At 38.8% G+C, this 17,956-nt stretch overlaps 2 protein-coding genes across 4 annotated transcripts in view; one reads left to right on the top strand and one right to left on the bottom strand.

Moving 5' to 3' along the window:
• Positions 1 to 17,956, top strand: part of RPRD1A (regulation of nuclear pre-mRNA domain containing 1A) — a 1,137,547-nt gene that overhangs the window by 515,273 nt on the left and 604,318 nt on the right. The window lies entirely within an intron of this gene.
• Positions 1 to 17,956, bottom strand: part of FHOD3 (formin homology 2 domain containing 3) — a 514,974-nt gene that overhangs the window by 124,846 nt on the left and 372,172 nt on the right. For both annotated transcript variants that reach the window (XM_049769642.1, XM_049769643.1), the window contains one exon: positions 8,976 to 9,089. In XM_049769642.1, the coding sequence (XP_049625599.1) occupies positions 8,976 to 9,089 (114 nt within the window). The remainder of the gene's footprint in view (positions 1 to 8,975; positions 9,090 to 17,956) is intronic.

The following is a 17,956-nucleotide window of genomic DNA, read 5'->3' as shown; positions in this document are numbered from 1 at the left end:
GCTTCAGTAAACCCTAATAGGGAAGTTTGCATGGAAACAGAGGTCTGATTCTAAGGGAGGATCTATAAAAACTGCTATATAATGGTAGAGGCAAGTATTCAAGAGGTTCCTAAGGAACTGGGATCTAATGTACTGGATCTGAGCTGGGAGAAGAGGCCAACATTAAACATGTCAAACTCCTATTTTCCAAGCCTGAGTCCTTTGGCCACATCTCCAAATTTCTCCAGGCTCTTTAATCCAACAATATTAGTCACCATCCCAAACTCCACAAAAACAGATGACAAAAGTAAAAGGACTGTTCAAGGTAGTACATGACATAGCCATATTCCAAAGATTACTAACTGAATGGCAAAGACAAGAACTGGGAAGGACATCTAGACATCTAGATAACAGCCTGACATCTAGAATGGCAGCCTCTGACAGAGAGGACCCAGAGCAGGGTGAGAGAGGAAATGATTCTAAGGCAACAGTTTGGACACAGAAACACAGAAATCTGCATTCCTATTAGTATACAGCATATTCTTTGGGGAATGATGCATTGTTCCATAAGTAATACTAAAAATGAGAAATTTTAAGTTGGATGTCTCTCTCACACCATAGATCAAAATAATTTTTAGGGAGTTTAGACCTAAACTATGAAACTTATAATTATTTAAAAGATGGAAAAACTTAAATCATAAAACTTACTTTTATCCTGATTGGTAGAAACATCATTAGTGAAGTATAAGAGTAATGAAGTAAATTCTTGGTACTCTTATCAGTTTATAAAGAAACTATATACAACAATAATAAAACTCAATGATGATAAATCAAAAATTCATAAAAGTGAAAAGATTAAGGAGCCCTGGATACATAAAATTTCTTCTTTTTTATTTTTGGCAAGTCCCCATAAAAATATTTTCGACCACATATTTTAACAATGTACAAGTCTTCAGTACTGGGTGATCAGCAGTTAAAAATTCAGTAAGATTTTTGAGTGTGGGAAAATAAACTCCTCATAAACAGCAACTGGCACAGTCTTCATGAAGAGTGAGTTGTCTAAGATCAATAGAATATTTTAATTAGGGCCCAGAGAGATAGCACAGCGGCGTTTGCCTTGCAAGCAGCCGATCCAGGACCAAAGGTGGTTGGTTCAAATCCCGGTGTCCCATATGGTCCCCTGTGCCTGTCAGGAGCTATTTCTGAGCAGACAGCCAGGAGTAACCCCTGAGCACCGGCGGGTGGGCCCAAAAACCAAAAAACGAAAAAAAAAAAAAAACAGAATATTTTAATTAATGAATGTTGATTTCCTAAAATCTACTTTATCAACTTATCCAGAGATAATTACATATGTACAATAACTGCAGCCTAATTTCCCATAGAAAATTACTGGGTTCATCAGTAGGGGATTAGGTATACAAAGAAGCATATGAGGAAAAATTATGATGCTGTCTTTAAAAGTACACAGTCCCACAAGTGAAAGCTTGCACTGCTATGGAAAGAAGAGACAGATTTAAGTGACAAAACAGGATGTAAAGTGGTTCGTAGAATGTGTCACAATATGTGGGAAGACATTTAACATGGTTAGGTTTACATAAACATTTCTGGAAGTATATTTAAAAAAATCCCTAGGAGTATTTGCATCTCAGGAAAATAACTTGGTAAGAGAAAGCTTTACTTTCACAGTACAAAACTTTATTTGCTATGTTGTATAAGTGTATAAGGCTCATACAGATAAAATTTATAGGTATAATTTTATTACCTTTTCTGATAAATTCTTGTTACAAAAGTAGGCAATGTTACTTATATTTGAGCCTTCAGCTTTCCAGGAAGTTTGAAAAATTCTACTGTGACAACGGGGACAGAAAGACAAGCACCAACTCTTAAAAGTTCTTGACAATAATCTGTGAATTTGGCCATGACTGACTTTCTCAGGAAACTATGGTACTGTTTTAAGTGGAAAAGAGAGTGAAATCAGTGTTGAAGGCATATACTGACACTCCAGGTTTTCTTTAACATGTCCAAAGGGAATAGATAGGTGAAGAAAAAATCTAGGGCTGAGGTTCTCAAGGGTCATGTGTCATATTCCATTCTCTTATCTCTTCACAGTGAGGTGGGCCTTCCCCTCACTCAAGCTCAGAAATGGTGGCTTTCAAGGCACCCTCAGGCCAGGTCTGGATCCTCAGAATCATTTTTTTTTAATAATATAATTTTTATTTTGATCATAGTGGCTTACATATTGTTGACAATAATATTTTAGGTATATATTTACATAAAATCAGGGGGGATTCCCATCCCTAAATTGTACTCCTTACACCTCCGTTTTTGTCCTACCTCCCATTTCCTCTTCCCTCACCCCCAGGGCGTCTAGAACATGTGGTCCCCTCTGTATCTAACCTACTACTTAGTAGTCTTGCATCAGTTTGGTCTTGACGCCTCCCTTATTTCCCCCTGTAAGTGGGGGCAGGGCTAGCTAATTCAAGTTGCGTGGTTTTGCCTGAAAAAGAGAAAATGAATAAACTGGGGGTAAAAGTCTAATACCCCGAAAATGGGTAGAATCCTTCTAGAGGTTCTCATCATCGATTTGGGAAATGAATGAGAGAATGAAGGTGAAACACTCCACCAGTACCAAAAGAAGTGTCAAATATCCAGTGAGGACTCCAGATATTTTTTTAACTGCTGTCTTAACTGCTATTCACCTTCTTCCAGTCGCTATTTCGGAAAAGGCCCACAAGATGGAGATGTCATTGCAGGAATGGGAGAACAAGAAACTCTGGTTTTGCCCTTCCCAGGGCCTCAAATTTGCGTGTGGTGTACTTGTTTGTTTCATTTAGATACCTGAACAAGAATGGTTCAAAATCTTGCAAATTTTCTTTTAAAAGAAAGGGCCAGAATGTTAGCAAAAAAAGTAGGGTGTTTGCCCAGGATGGGCCTGGGTTCGATCCCTGGCATCCATATGGTTCCTGAGCTTGCTCAGGAGCAATTTTTTTAAAAATAGCTTTATTTAAGAACCTTGATTACAGACATGATTGTAGTTGGGTTTCAGTGATATAAAGAACAACCCCTTCACCGGTGCAATATTCCCATCACCAATGCCCCAAATCTCCCTCTTCCCCACCTCACCCCCCTGCCTGTATTTGAAACAGGCTTTCTACTTCCCTCATTCATTCACATTGTTGTGATAGTTGTCAATGTAGTTTTTTCTCTAACTGCACTCACCACTTTGTGGTGAGCTTCCTATTGTAAGCTGGACCCTCCAGCCCTCATCCCTATTGTCTCTGAGCATTATTACAATAATGTCTTTTAGTTTTTTTAAACCCATAGATGAGTGAGACTATTCTGTTTCTATCTCTCTCCCTCTGACTTATTTCACTCAGCATAATAGATTCCATGTGCATCTATGTATAGGAAAATTTCATGACTTAATCTCTCCCAACGGCTGCTTAATATTTCATTGTGTATATGTACCACCATTTCTTTAGCCATTCATCTGTTGAAGGGCATCTTGGTTGTTTCCAGAGTCTGGCTGTTGTAAATAGAGCTGCAATGAATATAGGTGTGAGGAAGGGTTTTTTGAACTGTATTTTTGTGTTCTTAAGCATCCCTAGGAGTGGTATAGCTGGATTATAAGGGAGTTGAATTTCCAGTTTTTTGAGGAGTCTCCCTATTGTTTTCCATAAAGGCTGGACTAGACAGCATTCCCACCAGCAGTGAATGAGAGTTCCTTTCTCTCCACATCCCTGCCAGCACCAATTCTTCCTGTTCTTTGTGATATGTGCCAGTCTCTGTGGTGTGAGATGGTACCTTATTGTTGTTTTGATTTGTATCTCCCTGATGATGAGTGATGTGGAGCATTTTTCCATGTGCCTTTTGGCCCTTTTTATTTCTTCTTTGAGAAATTGTTCATTTCTTCTCCCCATTTTTTGATGAGGTTATTTTTTTTTCTTGTTAAGTTCTGTCAGTACCTTGTCTATTTTCTTTATTAGCTCCTTTATGATGGGTATTGAGTGAATAGTTCCTCCTATTCTGTGGGTGGCTTTTGTATCCTAGGCACTATTTCCTTTGAGTTGCAGAAGCTTCTCAGCTTAATATAGTCCCATCTGTTTATATTTGCTTCCACTTGTTTGGAGAGTACTGTTTCTCCTTTATAGATGCCTTTAGTCACAATGTCATGGAGTGTCATACCTACATGTTGTTCTATATACCTTATAGTTTCGAGTCTGATATCAAGGTCTTTAATCCATTTAGATAATACCTTTGTGAATGGTGTTAGAGGGAAGTCTGAGTTTGCTTTTTTTTTTTGCAAGTGGCTGATCAGTTGAGCCAACACACTTGTTGAAGAGGCTTTCCTTGCTCCATTTTGCATTTCTTGCCCCTTTATCAAAAATAAATTGATTGTGTGTATGGGGACATTCTCTGAATATCAAATCTATTCCACTGATCTGGCAGTCTGTCTTTATTCCAATACCATGCTGCTTTAATGACTATAGCTTTGTAATACAATTTAAAGTTGGGGAGAGTGATGCTGCCCACATTCCTCTTCCCAAGGATTGCTATTCATGGATGTTTATTGTTCCAAATGAATTTCGGGAGTGTTTGTTCCACTTCTTTGAAGAATTTCATGGGTATCCTTAGAGGGATTGCATTAAATCTGTACAATGCTTTGGGGAGTATTGCCATTTTAATGATGTTAATCCTCCCAGTCAATGAGCAGGGTATGTGTCTCAGGAACAATTTCTGAGGGCAGAGCCAGGAGTTACCCCTAAGCGCTGCTAGGGTAACAAAAAATAAAACAAAAAAGAAAAACTCCAAAACAAAAACTAACAAACAAAAACCATTTAGAATTTTACCACTCAGAAAATACATTTTTAAAAGTGAAGATTTTTAAGTCTGCTTTCATGGAACAGTTGCCTCTTGTATCCCTGAGGGCCTTTACAAATAGTTCTGGTTTTCTTATTTTGTTTTGGCACAACTCAAAGTCCAGTTTTATAAAAATTAATGCTATACTTTGTTTCTAAAACAAAGTCCTATAAACTGTAATAGGAGATATGGAGATGAATTTGCTTCTACGCCTTGTCATGACTTAATTTTGTATACTGTTTCTTCAGTTTTCCCCTTCTATGTTTATTTTATCATTCCAAGTTTTATTAATATCTAACACTTTGAAAAAAAGGGAAACCTTTAGGCTCACAATAATGTCCAGCTGTGTTTCCAATGTGGGCTGACCAGACTGAAGGGTGTTTTTATTGGCCTTGCTTCCTGTGGATATCAGAGAAGTAACTGTTGCATCCACAGCAAGGGAATAGAGTTCCAGAGCTACTAATGCTGCATGGTATATCCATGCGTGACAGAAATCAGTTATTACTCAAAAAGAGTTCCTTATCTTTCCTAAGAAGAGTTTTTTATTTTGAGAACAACTGGGGGTATCTGAAACATGTCAATTAGAAATCATAAACAGTCCATTGAATTATGTATTTTAGCAAAATAGAATCCTGTTTTTTATTTAGTAGGACAGAAAATATCTGAAAATATTTAATTTTAGATTATGGGTGAGCACCAAATAATTCTTATACTAAAAAGAATAAAGGAAAAAGGAAAACCTTAAAATGTAATCATAATGTAAAATATAATGTAAATTGGAATTAGGAGGTCTCTTTTCGTTTGTTCAGTTTTGGGCCACACCCATCAGTGCTCAGCTGCTACTCTTGGGTCTACACTCAGAAATTACTCCTGGCAGGCTCAGGGGACCACATGGGATGCTGGGGATCAAACCTAGGTTAACTGCATGCAAGGCAAACACCCTACCCACTGTGCTATTACTCCAACCCCCTAAAAGATCTCTCTCTTCTTGTATGATCACAGAACAAAAGTAGCAAGGTAAGCATTCAGAGGTAACAGCAGTAATGCATTTGGGCTCGATGGCTTCCTGGTTTTAATGATGACATCATACAACTACTATTTCAAATAATTTATCACATGGGTTTTCACAACAGAATATTGGGGGGGAAGGGCACATATAAAGCAATTAATAAAAAAGAAAGCTTATTTAGAGCTTTAGATTCTGTAGTGTATATAATAGAGAGCAAATATTCACAACAGCCTGGAGGCAGAAAAAACTGAATGAGAACAGGCTGCTTAGAAGTAAACCTGCCTCACTGCTATTGCCCAGGATGCTGAGGTGAGTGTGTGGGCATCCTTGGCGTGACTCTATCCCAATACTAAAGACTGTTGCGGTCACACCTCTCCAGCCTTTCTGATTCTTGTGTTCCAGAATCCTCACTTTGCACATTCCAGGCTGAAATTTCCATCCCTCAATAAACTTTTCTTCCAGCATCTTCTTCTCAGTCAATACTTGTTGCTAACCTGGCCGCTCTTGAGCCCTTGCTTCAACTGGCCTGGGGGCAGAGGCCTTGTCTTTCTGACAACAGTCATTGGTCAAAGCACGTCAACAGCTGCCTCAAAACTCAAACAAAGGGGCCGGAGAGATAGCACCGAGGCGTTTGCCTTGCAAGCAGCCGATCCAGGACCTAAGATGGTTGGTTCGAATCCCGGCCTCCCATATGGCTCCCCATGCCTGCCAGGGGCTATTTCTGAGCAGAGAGCCTGGAGTAACTCCTAAGCACCGCCGGTGTGGCCCAAAAAAACAAAACAAAACAAACAAACAAATAAACAAAACCCTCAAACAAACCCCACAGTCTCTGGGAGACAGGCACCCTCCACAGAGTGTTCAAGGGTCTTGGGGGCCCAGTTCCACCTGCCTTAATTTTCCCTGCCCCAGAATACAGGGCATGAAACAAAGATAGGAATATTTCTGGAGCCTGTACTCCTGATTTCCTTGCTCTCCTGGACACGGTTCCAGAGGTTGGAATCTCAATGTTATAGTGGAAGTGAAAGAGGCAAACACCTACCTCTATGTAAACCATCTGTGGATGCATGCAAAAGTTATTTGACTGGTAAGTGACTTAATTGCTTCCTTTGATAGATTTTCCAATTGATAGATTTTCATATTCTCATTAATATCGGGCATAACCAATCAGACTGCAGGGGCAGAAATACATAAAGTATGAGTTGCTGGAAATTGTTTCTGGAAGAGAAGTAAGCCACTATGAGAAGCTGCTGCTACAAAAAGCTACTGGAAGAATTGCTGCTGAAAGGGAGGTGCTAGGCTTCCTGTTCAACACAGGTTGCTCCTGACCCCTTTCATATTAGGGCCATGTCCAGTAATGTTCAGGGGTTACTTCTGTCTCCACAGTCAAGAATCACTACTGGTGGTGCTTAAAGGACCAGATGAAATGCTAGGATTGAAACTGGTGGTTATGTGCAAAGCAAATACCCTACCCACTATACTATTGCTCCAGTCCCTCTGTTAACCTCTTACATTATAATAACAAGCTGTGACACTGAAGACTGCTATTTTCACTTGCCCTCCACAAGAACCCAGAAACTAGCCACTTGCACTCTAACATCAAGAAGACAGGTTGCTCGGCAGAGGGTATCCATCAGAGTAAAAGCAACTTGGTAACCTCATTTCCAAGACTTAACAGAGTGTGAATTAGCCCAGCTCAGAGCTATGCTGGCCTGTGTAATAACCTGAGGTGTTGCCTCTCCAGGCTTTACAGGTCGAAGTACACGTGGCTAGTGATGCAGAGCCATACTCAGCTCTGCTCCTCAGTGCTGAAGGGACTTGACTGCTTCGCCCACTGGGCAGCACTAGGCAAAAGCACACTCCATAAAGCATAGGAAAGAAAGCTTCAAATCGGAATACAGATCAAATTTGTTTTAAAATTTGGTATTTAATGCAAATGAGCTCTGAGAAGTGTCCAGTGACATCTCTACATTGTATCTGGTCACTTCCCAATGGGCATACCTGGTGGGGTCAACACAGCACTTTCTTGAAAACTTTTGTTCATCAGGATGAACAAAGCTAGGGGTTGGCATAACTGGCATTTTATCCTCGGGGATTAAATAACTTGCAAGTGTGTTGGAATCCTAGCCAGTCATCTATAACTGAGTGTTCTTGCCATATAAGGGAAACTGTTTTTAATTGTCCTGAAATCACAGACATCCTTGTGCAATGCCTCATTTGTAGGAGTAATGATAAGTTAATGGTAAGTTAATTGTTTGGTTATCCTGCCAAGTTCAGTTACTTCCATGTACCTATACAACATTTTTCTCTTCTGGTAGGTCCTAGATCAATTATGCAGCTCCTTAACAGGCCACCACTCCTTGTTCACACAGAATTAATCATCTGAAGGTGAAAACTGACATGTATAAGACAAATTGCCATTTTTGTGAAATCCACAATATTTTAAGGACTGAGTCAAAATGTTCATATTGAAATATTTTAGTATCATTTTTGATAATTTCTAAGAAAGCTCTGAGGGAAATAAGATATTAGCAAAAAAATATCACCTCTAATAAAATACTTAGTAATAGTTTAAAAAAGAAAATATTTTTGCCTTTGTATTATGTTCTGTAAAGAAAGCAACTAATACTTGCTATTTATACTTTTTCTCCAGTGGCTTACTCTTGTTTTTAAATTGTATTAAAGCACCATGATTTAGAAAGCCAAAGTTGAGTTTCAGACATACAGTATTTCAGCACTCTACCACCAGGGTCAATTTCTCTCTATCAGTGTCCCAGGTGCTCGCCCCACATCTCTAACCCCAACCTGTGTCCTCAGGCACCTTTTGAAGTTTGGCCATTGAACTCTGGATATCTTGTTTTCAGTATTATATTCTGGTGTGACACTCTTTAACACCATCAGTGGACCAGAATTTCATTGACCTGACCCCTGTTGCTTCCCACATGTCTTCCTTCTACTCCCTATACTCTGGGGTCAAGGGTGATCTAGGTATCTGCTACTTTAAACCATTGCATTCCCTCATCTAGTTATTCTAACTGCCACATATAAGTGAGATCATCCTGCATTCAGTGGCTCACCCTGAATCAAAGGAATGCTTCTAAAGCTATTCGTTTGTTTCTGAGAGACTTACCTGTCTAGCCTTGCTTCACCTGGAGGTGAAAGTGACGATGTTGGGGTGGTAGGCAGAGCAGATCTGGATGAGGACCTTGAGGAAGAGTATGAGTTGTTGCCGAAGTTGCTGTATCTAAAAAGCACCAAGACATATTTAGAGAAAGACAGAGAAATTAGTATGAGTCAGTAAATTAGTAGCATTTAGCAAACTACCTTCATTTCCACAAGAAAAACAGGCCTGGCAATGCTAACACTGTTATGAAATCTCTGTAAAATCACCCCTGTCTCCTTTGCTTTGATTATTTTTCATTAGAGAAGTTTTCTTTTTTCTTTTTTTTTTTTTGCATAATTTTTTTTTTATTTAAATTTTTCTTTTTTTTTTTTTTGCATAATTTTTTTTTTATTTAAACACCTTGATTACATACATGATTGTGTTTGGGTTTCAGTCATAAAAGGAACACCACCCATCACCAGTGCAACATTCCCATCACCCAAGTCCCAAATCTCCCTCCTCCCCACCCAACCCCCGCCTGTACCCTAAACAGGCTCTACATTTCCCTCATACATTCTCAATATTAGGACAGTTCAAAATGTAGTTATTTCTCTAACTAAACTCATCACTCTTTGTGGTGAGCTTCCTGAGGTGAGCTGGAACTTCCAGCTCTTTTCTCTTTTCTGTCTGAAAATTATTATTGCAAGAATGTCTTTCATTTTTCTTAAAACCCATAGATGAGTGAGTCCATTCTGCGTTTTTCTCTCTCTCTCTGACTTATTTCACTCAGCATAATAGATTCCATGTACATCCATGTATAGGAAAATTTCATGACTTCATCTCTCCTGACAGCTGCATAATATTCCATTGTGTATATGTACCACAGTTTCTTTAGCCATTCGTCTGTTGAAGGGCATCTTGGTTGTTTCCAGAGTCTTGCTATGGTAAATAGAGCTGCAATGAATATAGGTGTAAGGAAGGGGTTTTTGTATTGTATTTTTGTGTTCCTAGGGTATATTCCTAGGAGTGGTATAGCTGGATCGTATGGGAGCTCGATTTCCAGTTTTTGGAGGAATCTCCATATCGCTTTCCATAAAGGTTGAACTAGACAGCATTCCCACCAGCAGTGGATAAGAGTTCCTTTCTCTCCACATCCCCGCCAACACTGTTTATTCTCATTCTTTGTGATGTGTGCCATTCTCTGGGGTGTGAGGTGGTATCTCATCGTTGTTTTGATTTGCATCTCCCTGATGATTAGTGATGTGGAACATTTTTTCATGTGTCTTTTGGCCATGCGTATTTCTTCTTTGTCAAACTGTCTGTTCATTTCTTCTCCCCATTTTTTGATAGGGTTAGATGTTTTTTTCTTGTAAAGTTCTGTCAGTGCCTTGTATATTTTGGAGATTAGCCCCTTATCTGATGGGTATTGGGTGAATAGTTTCTCCCACTCAGTGGGTGGCTCTTGTATCCTGGGCACTATTTCCTTTGAGGTGCAGAAGCTTCTCAGCTTAATATATTCCCATCTGTTAATCTCTGCTTTCACTTGCTTGGAGAGTGCAGTTTCCTCCTTGAAGATGCCTGTAATGTCCTGTAGTGTTTTGCCTATGTGCTGTTCTATATATCTTATGGTTTTGGGGCTGATATCGAGGTCTTTAATCCATTTGGATTTTACCTTTGTACATGATGTTAGCTGGGGGTCTAAGTTTAATTTTTTGCAAGTGGCTATCCAATTGTGCCAACACCACTTGTTGAAGAGGTTTTCCCTGCTCCATTTAGGATTTCCTGCTCCTTTATCAAAAATTAGATGGTTGTATCTCTGGGGAACATTTTCTGAGTATTCAAGCCTATTCCACTGATCTGAGGACCTATCCTTATTCCAATACCATGCTGTTTTGATAACTGTTGCTTTGTAGTACAGTTTAAAGTTGGGAAAAGTAATTCCTCCCATATTCTTTTTCCCAATGATTGCTTTAGCTATTCGAGGGTGTTTATTGTTCCAAATGAATTTCAAAAGTGTCTGATCCACTTCTTTGAAGAATGTCATGGGTATCTTTAGAGGGATGGCATTAAATCTGTATAATGCCTTGGGGAGTATTGACATTTTGATGATGTTAATCCTGCCAATCCATGAGCAGGGTATGTGTTTCCATTTCCGTGTGTCCTCTCTTATTTCTTGGAGCAGAGTTTTATAGTTTTCTTTGTATAGGTCCTTCACATATTTAGTCAAGTTGATTCCAAGATATTTGAGTTTGTGTGGTACTATTGTGAATGGGGTTGTTTTCTTAATGTCCATTTCATCCTTATTACTATTGGTATATAGAAAGGCCATTGATTTTTGTGTGTTAATTTTGTAGCCTGCCACCTTGCTATATGAGTCTATTGTTTCTAGAAGCTTTTTGATAGAGTTTTTAGGGTTTTCTAAGTAGAGTATCATGTCATCTGCAAACAGTGAGAGCTTGACTTCTTCCTTTCCTATCTGGATTCCCTTGATATCCTTTTCTTGCCTAATTGCTATAGCAAGTACTTCCAGTGCTATGTTGAATAGGAGTGGTGAGAGAGGACAGCCTTGTCTTGTGCCAGAATTTAAAGGGAAGGCTTTTAGTTTTTCTCCATTGAGGATAATATTTGCCACTGGCTTGTGGTAGATGGCCTTCACTATATTGAGAAAGGTTCCCTCCATTCCCATCTTGCTGAGAGTTTTGATCAAGAATGGGTGTTGGACCTTATCAAATGCTTTCTCTGCATCTATTGATATGATCATGTGGTTTTTATTTTTCTTGTTATTGATGTTGTGTATTATGTTGATAGATTTACGGATGTTAAACCAGCCTTGCATTCCTGGGATGAAACCTACTTGATCGTAGTGGATGATCTTCTTAACGAGGCATTGAATCCTATTTGCCAGGATTTTGTTGAGGATCTTTGCATCTGCATTCATCAGTGATATTGGTCTGTAATTTTCTTTTTTGGTAGCGTCTCTGTCTGGTTTAGGTATCAAGGTGATGTTGGCTTCATAAAAGCTATTTGGAAGTGTTTCTGTTTGTTCAATTTCATGAAAGAGTCTTGCCAAGATTGGCAGTAGTTCCTCTTGGAAAGTTTGATAGAATTCATTAGTGAATCCATCTGGACCTGGGCTTTTGTTTTTCGGCAGACATTTGTTTACTGTTTTAATTTCATCAATGGTGATGGGGGTGTTTAGATATGCTACATCCTCTTCCTTCAACCGTGGAAGATTATAAGAGTCCAAGAATTTATCCATTTCTTCCAGGTTCTCATTTTTAGTGGCGTAGAGTTTTTCAAAGTAGTTTCTGATTACCCTTTGAATCTCTGTCATATCAGTAGTGATCTCTCCTTTTTCATTCCTGATACGAGTTATCAAGTTTCTCTCTCTCTCTTTCTTTGTTAGGTTTGCCAGTGGTCTATCAATCTTGTTTATTTTTTCAAAGAACCAACTTCTGCTTTCGTTGATCTTTCGGATTGTTTTTTGAGTTTCCACTTCGTTGATTTCTGCTCTCAGCTTTGTTATTTCCTTCTGTCTTCCTATTCTTGGGTCCTTTTGTTGAGCATTTTCTAGTTCTATTAGCTGTGTCATTAAGCTACTCAGGTAAGCTCCTTCTTCCTTCCTGATGTGTGCTTGCAAAGCTATAAATTTTCCTCTCAGTACTGCTTTTGCTGTGTCCCATAAGTTCTGAGAGTTTGTGTCTTTATTGTCATTTGTTTCCAGGAACCTTTTTATTTCCTCCTTGATTTCATCTCGGACACTCTGGTTATTGAGCATGAGGCTGTTTAACTTCCAGGTGTTAAAGTGTTTCTTCTGAGTCCCTTTGGAGTTCACAAATAATTTCAGAGCCTTGTGGTCAGCGAAGGTAGTCTGCAAAATTTCTATCCTCTTGATCTTATGGAGGTATGTTTTATGTGCCAGCATGTAGTCTATCCTGGAGAATGTCCCATGTACATTGGAGAAGAATGTGTATCCAGGTTTCTGGGGATGGAGTGTCCTATATATATCCACTAGGCCTCTTTCTTCCATTTCTCTCCTCAGGTCTAGTATATTCTTGTTGGGTTTCAGTCTGGTTGACCTGTCCAGTGTTGACAAAGCCGTGTTAAGGTCCCCCACAATTATTGTGTTGTTGTTGATATTATTTTTCAGATTTGTCAACAGTTGTATTAAATATTTTGCTGGCCCCTCATTCGGTGCATATATGTTTAGGAGAGTGAATTCTTCCTGCTCTACGTACCCCTTGATTAATATAAAATGTCCGTCTTTGTCCCTTACAACCTTCCTGAGTATAAAGTTTGCATTATCTGATATTAGTATGGCCACTCCAGCTTTTTTATGGGTGTTGTTTGCTTGGATAACTTTTCTCCAGCCTTTTATTTTGAGTCTATGTTTGTTCTGACTATTCAGGTGCGTTTCTTGTAGGCAGCAGAACGTTGGATTGAGTTTTTTGATCCATTTAGCCACTCTGTGTCTCTTAACTGGTGCATTTAGGCCATTGACGTTGAGAGAAAGAATTGTCCTGGGATTTAACGCCATCTTTATTTCAAAATTTGGTGTGTCTTTTGGGTAGTCTTGTCTTAGATTAGGTCTTTCAGTTTTTCTCTTAAGACTGGTTTTGTGTCTGTGAAGTTTCTGAGCTGTTTTTTGTCTGTGAAACCATGTATTCTTCCATCAAACCGGAAAGTGAGTTTTGCTGGGTATAGTATTCTGGGTGAAGCATTCATTTCATTCAGTCTTGTCACAATATCCCACCACTGCTTTCTGGCATTGAGCGTTTCTGGTGACAGGTCTGCTGTAAATCTCAGGGAAGCTTGCTTGAACATGATTTCCCCTTTTGATCTTGCTGTTTTCAGAATTCTGTCTCTATCTGTGGGATTTGTCATTGTGACTAGGATGTGTCTTGGGGTGGTTTTTCTGGGGTCTCTTTTGGTTGGTACTCTTCGGGCATGCAGGATTTGATCACATATATTCTTTAGCTCTGGAAGTTTCTCTTTAATGATGTTCTTGACCATTGATTCTTCCTGGAAATTTTCTTCCTGGGTCTCTGGGACTCCAATGATTCTTAAGTTGTTTCTGTTGATCTTATCATAGACTTCTATTTTCGTCTGTTCCCATTCTTTGACTAATTTTTCCATTGTCTGCTCATTTGCTTTAAGTTTTTTGTCCAATCTCTCCTGCTGTATGGAATTGTTATGTATCTCATCTTCCACAGCACCAAGTCTATTCTCAGCTTCTGATACCCTGTCCCAGAGCTTATCCATTTTGTCATTCACTTCGTTTACTGACTTTTTCAGTCCTGTTAGTTGACATGTTATTTCAGTTTGGAGTTTTGTCATTTCTGCCTTCATATTTTCTTGGTTCTTATTAGTGTTCTGTTCAACTCGATCCATGGTTTCTTGGAGTCTGTTGAGCACCTTCCATATTGCTAGTCTAAAGTCCTTATCTGAGAGATTGATTAGTTGTTCAGTCATTATCTGGTCCTCAGAATTGTCATCTTCATTCTCTATGTCTGATGCTGGCCTGCGTTGTTTCCCCATTGTCACACTTGTATTGTGGGTTTTTCTACGTGTTGTAGTGGTATTCATTTTCTATATGATGTAGGCAGCACACTCCTCTGGCTCCTCCCTTTCTGGATGGGCTGACTTGCCTCTAAGGGAGGGGAGTCCTCCGTGGATGAAGCCTCACACTGGGTCAAATCTTAGGCCCGAGCATGCAACAGAGAAGACAGTCCAGAGAGAAATGTTTGCTTCTGTGATATAGCGCCGTTCTTAGTGTGCTTTTTCCTTCTTGTTGCAATGGAGTTCTTTCCTTAGAAAGAGTGCACGGCCGTGTAGCGAAGCGGAGCGGCCGTGCTCCTCTGAGCCTCTTTTTGCCCCACTCGCAAGAGTTTCACGCAAGAGGACAGTAGACAGACATAGACAGGTCACACTCACAGTCTTTCACAGCTGAGCCCCACTGGGCCGGTGTACTTTCGCGGATTTTCCCCGCCTGGTGTCACACACAGGGAGCCAGCTTTTGCAAAGGTTAGCCGGTTTTTATGCTCTGAAGTCCCTCCCTCCCATTTTTCTTTCTTTTTTTTTCTCCTTTCTTTTTTTGGTAGTTGTCACCAAATTTTTTTCTCCCCTTTTTCTTATCCTTTTTATCTCCAATGAAGGTGGAATGGATGCTCAATCTACAACAAAATGTGTTTTCTTTTTTCATTAGAGAAGTTTTCTATAACTCCATATAGTTAGCCGGATTAATAACAAAGGAGTGAAATAAACATCCCTTACCTTTTAGTGTATCTGAATATTATTTCTTAACATAAACTCAGAACTGAAAATAATTTCTTTGGAATCATGAAGACAATTTTTGCCTTAAATGGAGCTATAATTACTATAAATTCTATAAAGGAGCTATAGTAGCTAAAGGAAAATCTGATTTAAAATTCTGCTTCAGATATTTACAGGTCAATTTAATTCATTAATTACAATCTCATTATGTGCCTTGAGATCAAGAAGAAAAATTCTCAAGTCTTAGGAACACCTGTGGTTTGGAGCATATATTCCCATCTCTGTAAAATATTTCCTCCAGAACCAAATTATAGGCACTAATAGTTAAGTGAGCATGTACAATTTCCTAGCTATATTTGAAATATTCAGGATTTGTATATTCTAGATTTTCCTGTTTTTCAGAACAGATTCTTAATATATTCTCATTGTTTCTCAACATATTCTCCCCCACATGTACTTCTGATTTCTTTGTTTCCTGTGGCCCCCATGTTCTATCTAAAGTTCTATCTACCTAAAGTTAGGTGGTAGCCCCATTATTTAGCACAACTTTTCACCTGCCTCCCCCTTGAATTTTCCATATGGCCCCTAGTTGAAGAACATTGCTTTAGAAGTCTGTAGGAAGTTCTCATCACTCAGTGCATCCTCAGGAAATAAACCATCATCTGAAGCCCTTGCATGTCACTCATTATGACAAATAACAAAACTCAGAGATTGCTCAACTTCCACAGGAAGGATTTGTGAGCTCCTTCCCCTAAACTGGTTAGAATGCTATATTTGGAGGTATAGCATCCCAGGAAACACTATGATATAGGCACAATATATTTTCTGCATCCAGAGCATTCAAACACCCATTGACAGAAATAGCAAAAGTCTTCAAAGTTGTGTACATGTGATTTTAAGTAAAATGATATATAAAAATTACCCTAAGTTTGTTTACACAAGCAAAAGTTATGTTCCTATAGAATACTTCTGGTTACACAAACGTCACCAACCTTAAAAATATAAGCTCCAAATACTTCTTAAAAGTAAATAAACAGGGGCCAGAGCAGTGGCACAAGTGGTAAGGTGTTTGTCTGTCTTGCCTGAACTAGCCTAGGATGAACCACAGTTCAATCCCCCTGTGTCCCATATGGTCCCCCAAGCCAGGAACAATTTCTGAGCGCATAGCCAGGAGTAACCCCTGAGCATCACTGGGTGTGGCCCAAAAACCAAAAATAAATAAATAAACAAGTTGATATGATTCATTTTCTAAGTCTTTTAGTCTCATTAAGAATCTTAAGTGACTGAGTCTATCCTACTACCTCAGGACACAAAGTAAGATCCAACCTGAGACATATTTGCATTGACATAGAGACACAAACCCACAAACCCACAAACCCACACCAGGACAGTTGAGATATACCAGTGAACCTAATGAATACATCTTTGTGTATGAGAAAAAATATTAGAACCTAGAAGAAAATTCACATAGATTTAGGGAGAACAGTCAATGGTACCACAAGGGAGTCAATTTTTCTTTTCTCATCAACATTATAGCAAAAAGGAGGTTGAATAATACATTGTCATTCATTCATTCAACAACTGTTTTAAGAAATTAGAACAACTTATGGATATCCTTTGATAGAAGAAGTTTAATTTTGGGAATCTAACATAAGGTATGTCTTTTTTGGGGGGGGGTTACATCTGGCTTTGCTCTCAGAAATCTTCCTGGCAGGCTTGGAGGACCATATGAGATGCCAAGAATTGAACCCAGGTTGGCTGCATGCAATTCAAATGCCCTACCCACTGTGCTACTGCTTGGGCCCCAAAGTATGTTTATATATTCATAAATGCACAAAGATACTCAGTAGAATACAGAAAACATGGCAAAAAACTGGCAACTATGTTATCAGGTAACAAATTGAGAATAATAAAGTATATTATTTATCAACATAACATCATTAATATAAATATAATAGTCAATTTTAAGTGATAGCATTCAAATATATAACTATATATACAGGTTGAATTAAAACATAGTGATATCATATACAGAGAGCAACTGTAACTATAGAATATTCTCAAAAATCCAAAACTATATGTAATAATAAGACTGTATAATAAGACTATCAGTTTTTACAAATAGAATATAAAAATAGGGCCGGAGAGATAGCATGGAGGTAGGGCATTTGTCTTGCGTGCAAAAGGACAGTGGTTCACATCGCAGCATCCTATATGGTCCCCTGAGCCTCCTAGAAGCAATTTCTGAGCGTAGAGCCAGGAGTAACCCCTGAGCGCTGCTGGTGTGATCCAAAAACAAAAATAATTTTTTTCCTTTCTTATAAAAATTTTACTTAAAAAGTAAATGTATACACAAATAAAAGTAATTATAGATCTCCTGTGCTGCTAATTCTTTTCTGTTGGGCTGATTGTTTGATGTCACATATCAAATCTGTGCTCATTTTCAGGTACTATCATTTTACCAGGCATGTAGAAACTCACATTATGCAATTTACCCTTACTCTCCTGGCATCCCCCACCTTCATAGTACTTGGTTTGAGGGCATTCATTTACTTCATCTTTTCTTAAAAAAAAAAACTTTCAATGTACAATAGATCAGCAGCTACTTTAAGTGTGTTCATCTGTTTTTTTAAGACAACAAGCAAACTACAAGCCTCAGAGAAGACAGATCAGCAAAAGATTAAATAACATAAAAGAAGGAAAGAGAAAATGAATAAAAAAGTGGCTCTACGAGG

This window comes from Suncus etruscus, chromosome 3 (assembly GCF_024139225.1).
Source record: "Suncus etruscus isolate mSunEtr1 chromosome 3, mSunEtr1.pri.cur, whole genome shotgun sequence".
Lineage (NCBI taxonomy): Eukaryota > Metazoa > Chordata > Mammalia > Eulipotyphla > Soricidae > Suncus > Suncus etruscus.
Note: the sequence above shows the minus strand (reverse complement) of the source record. Positions and strands in the feature narration are given on the sequence as shown.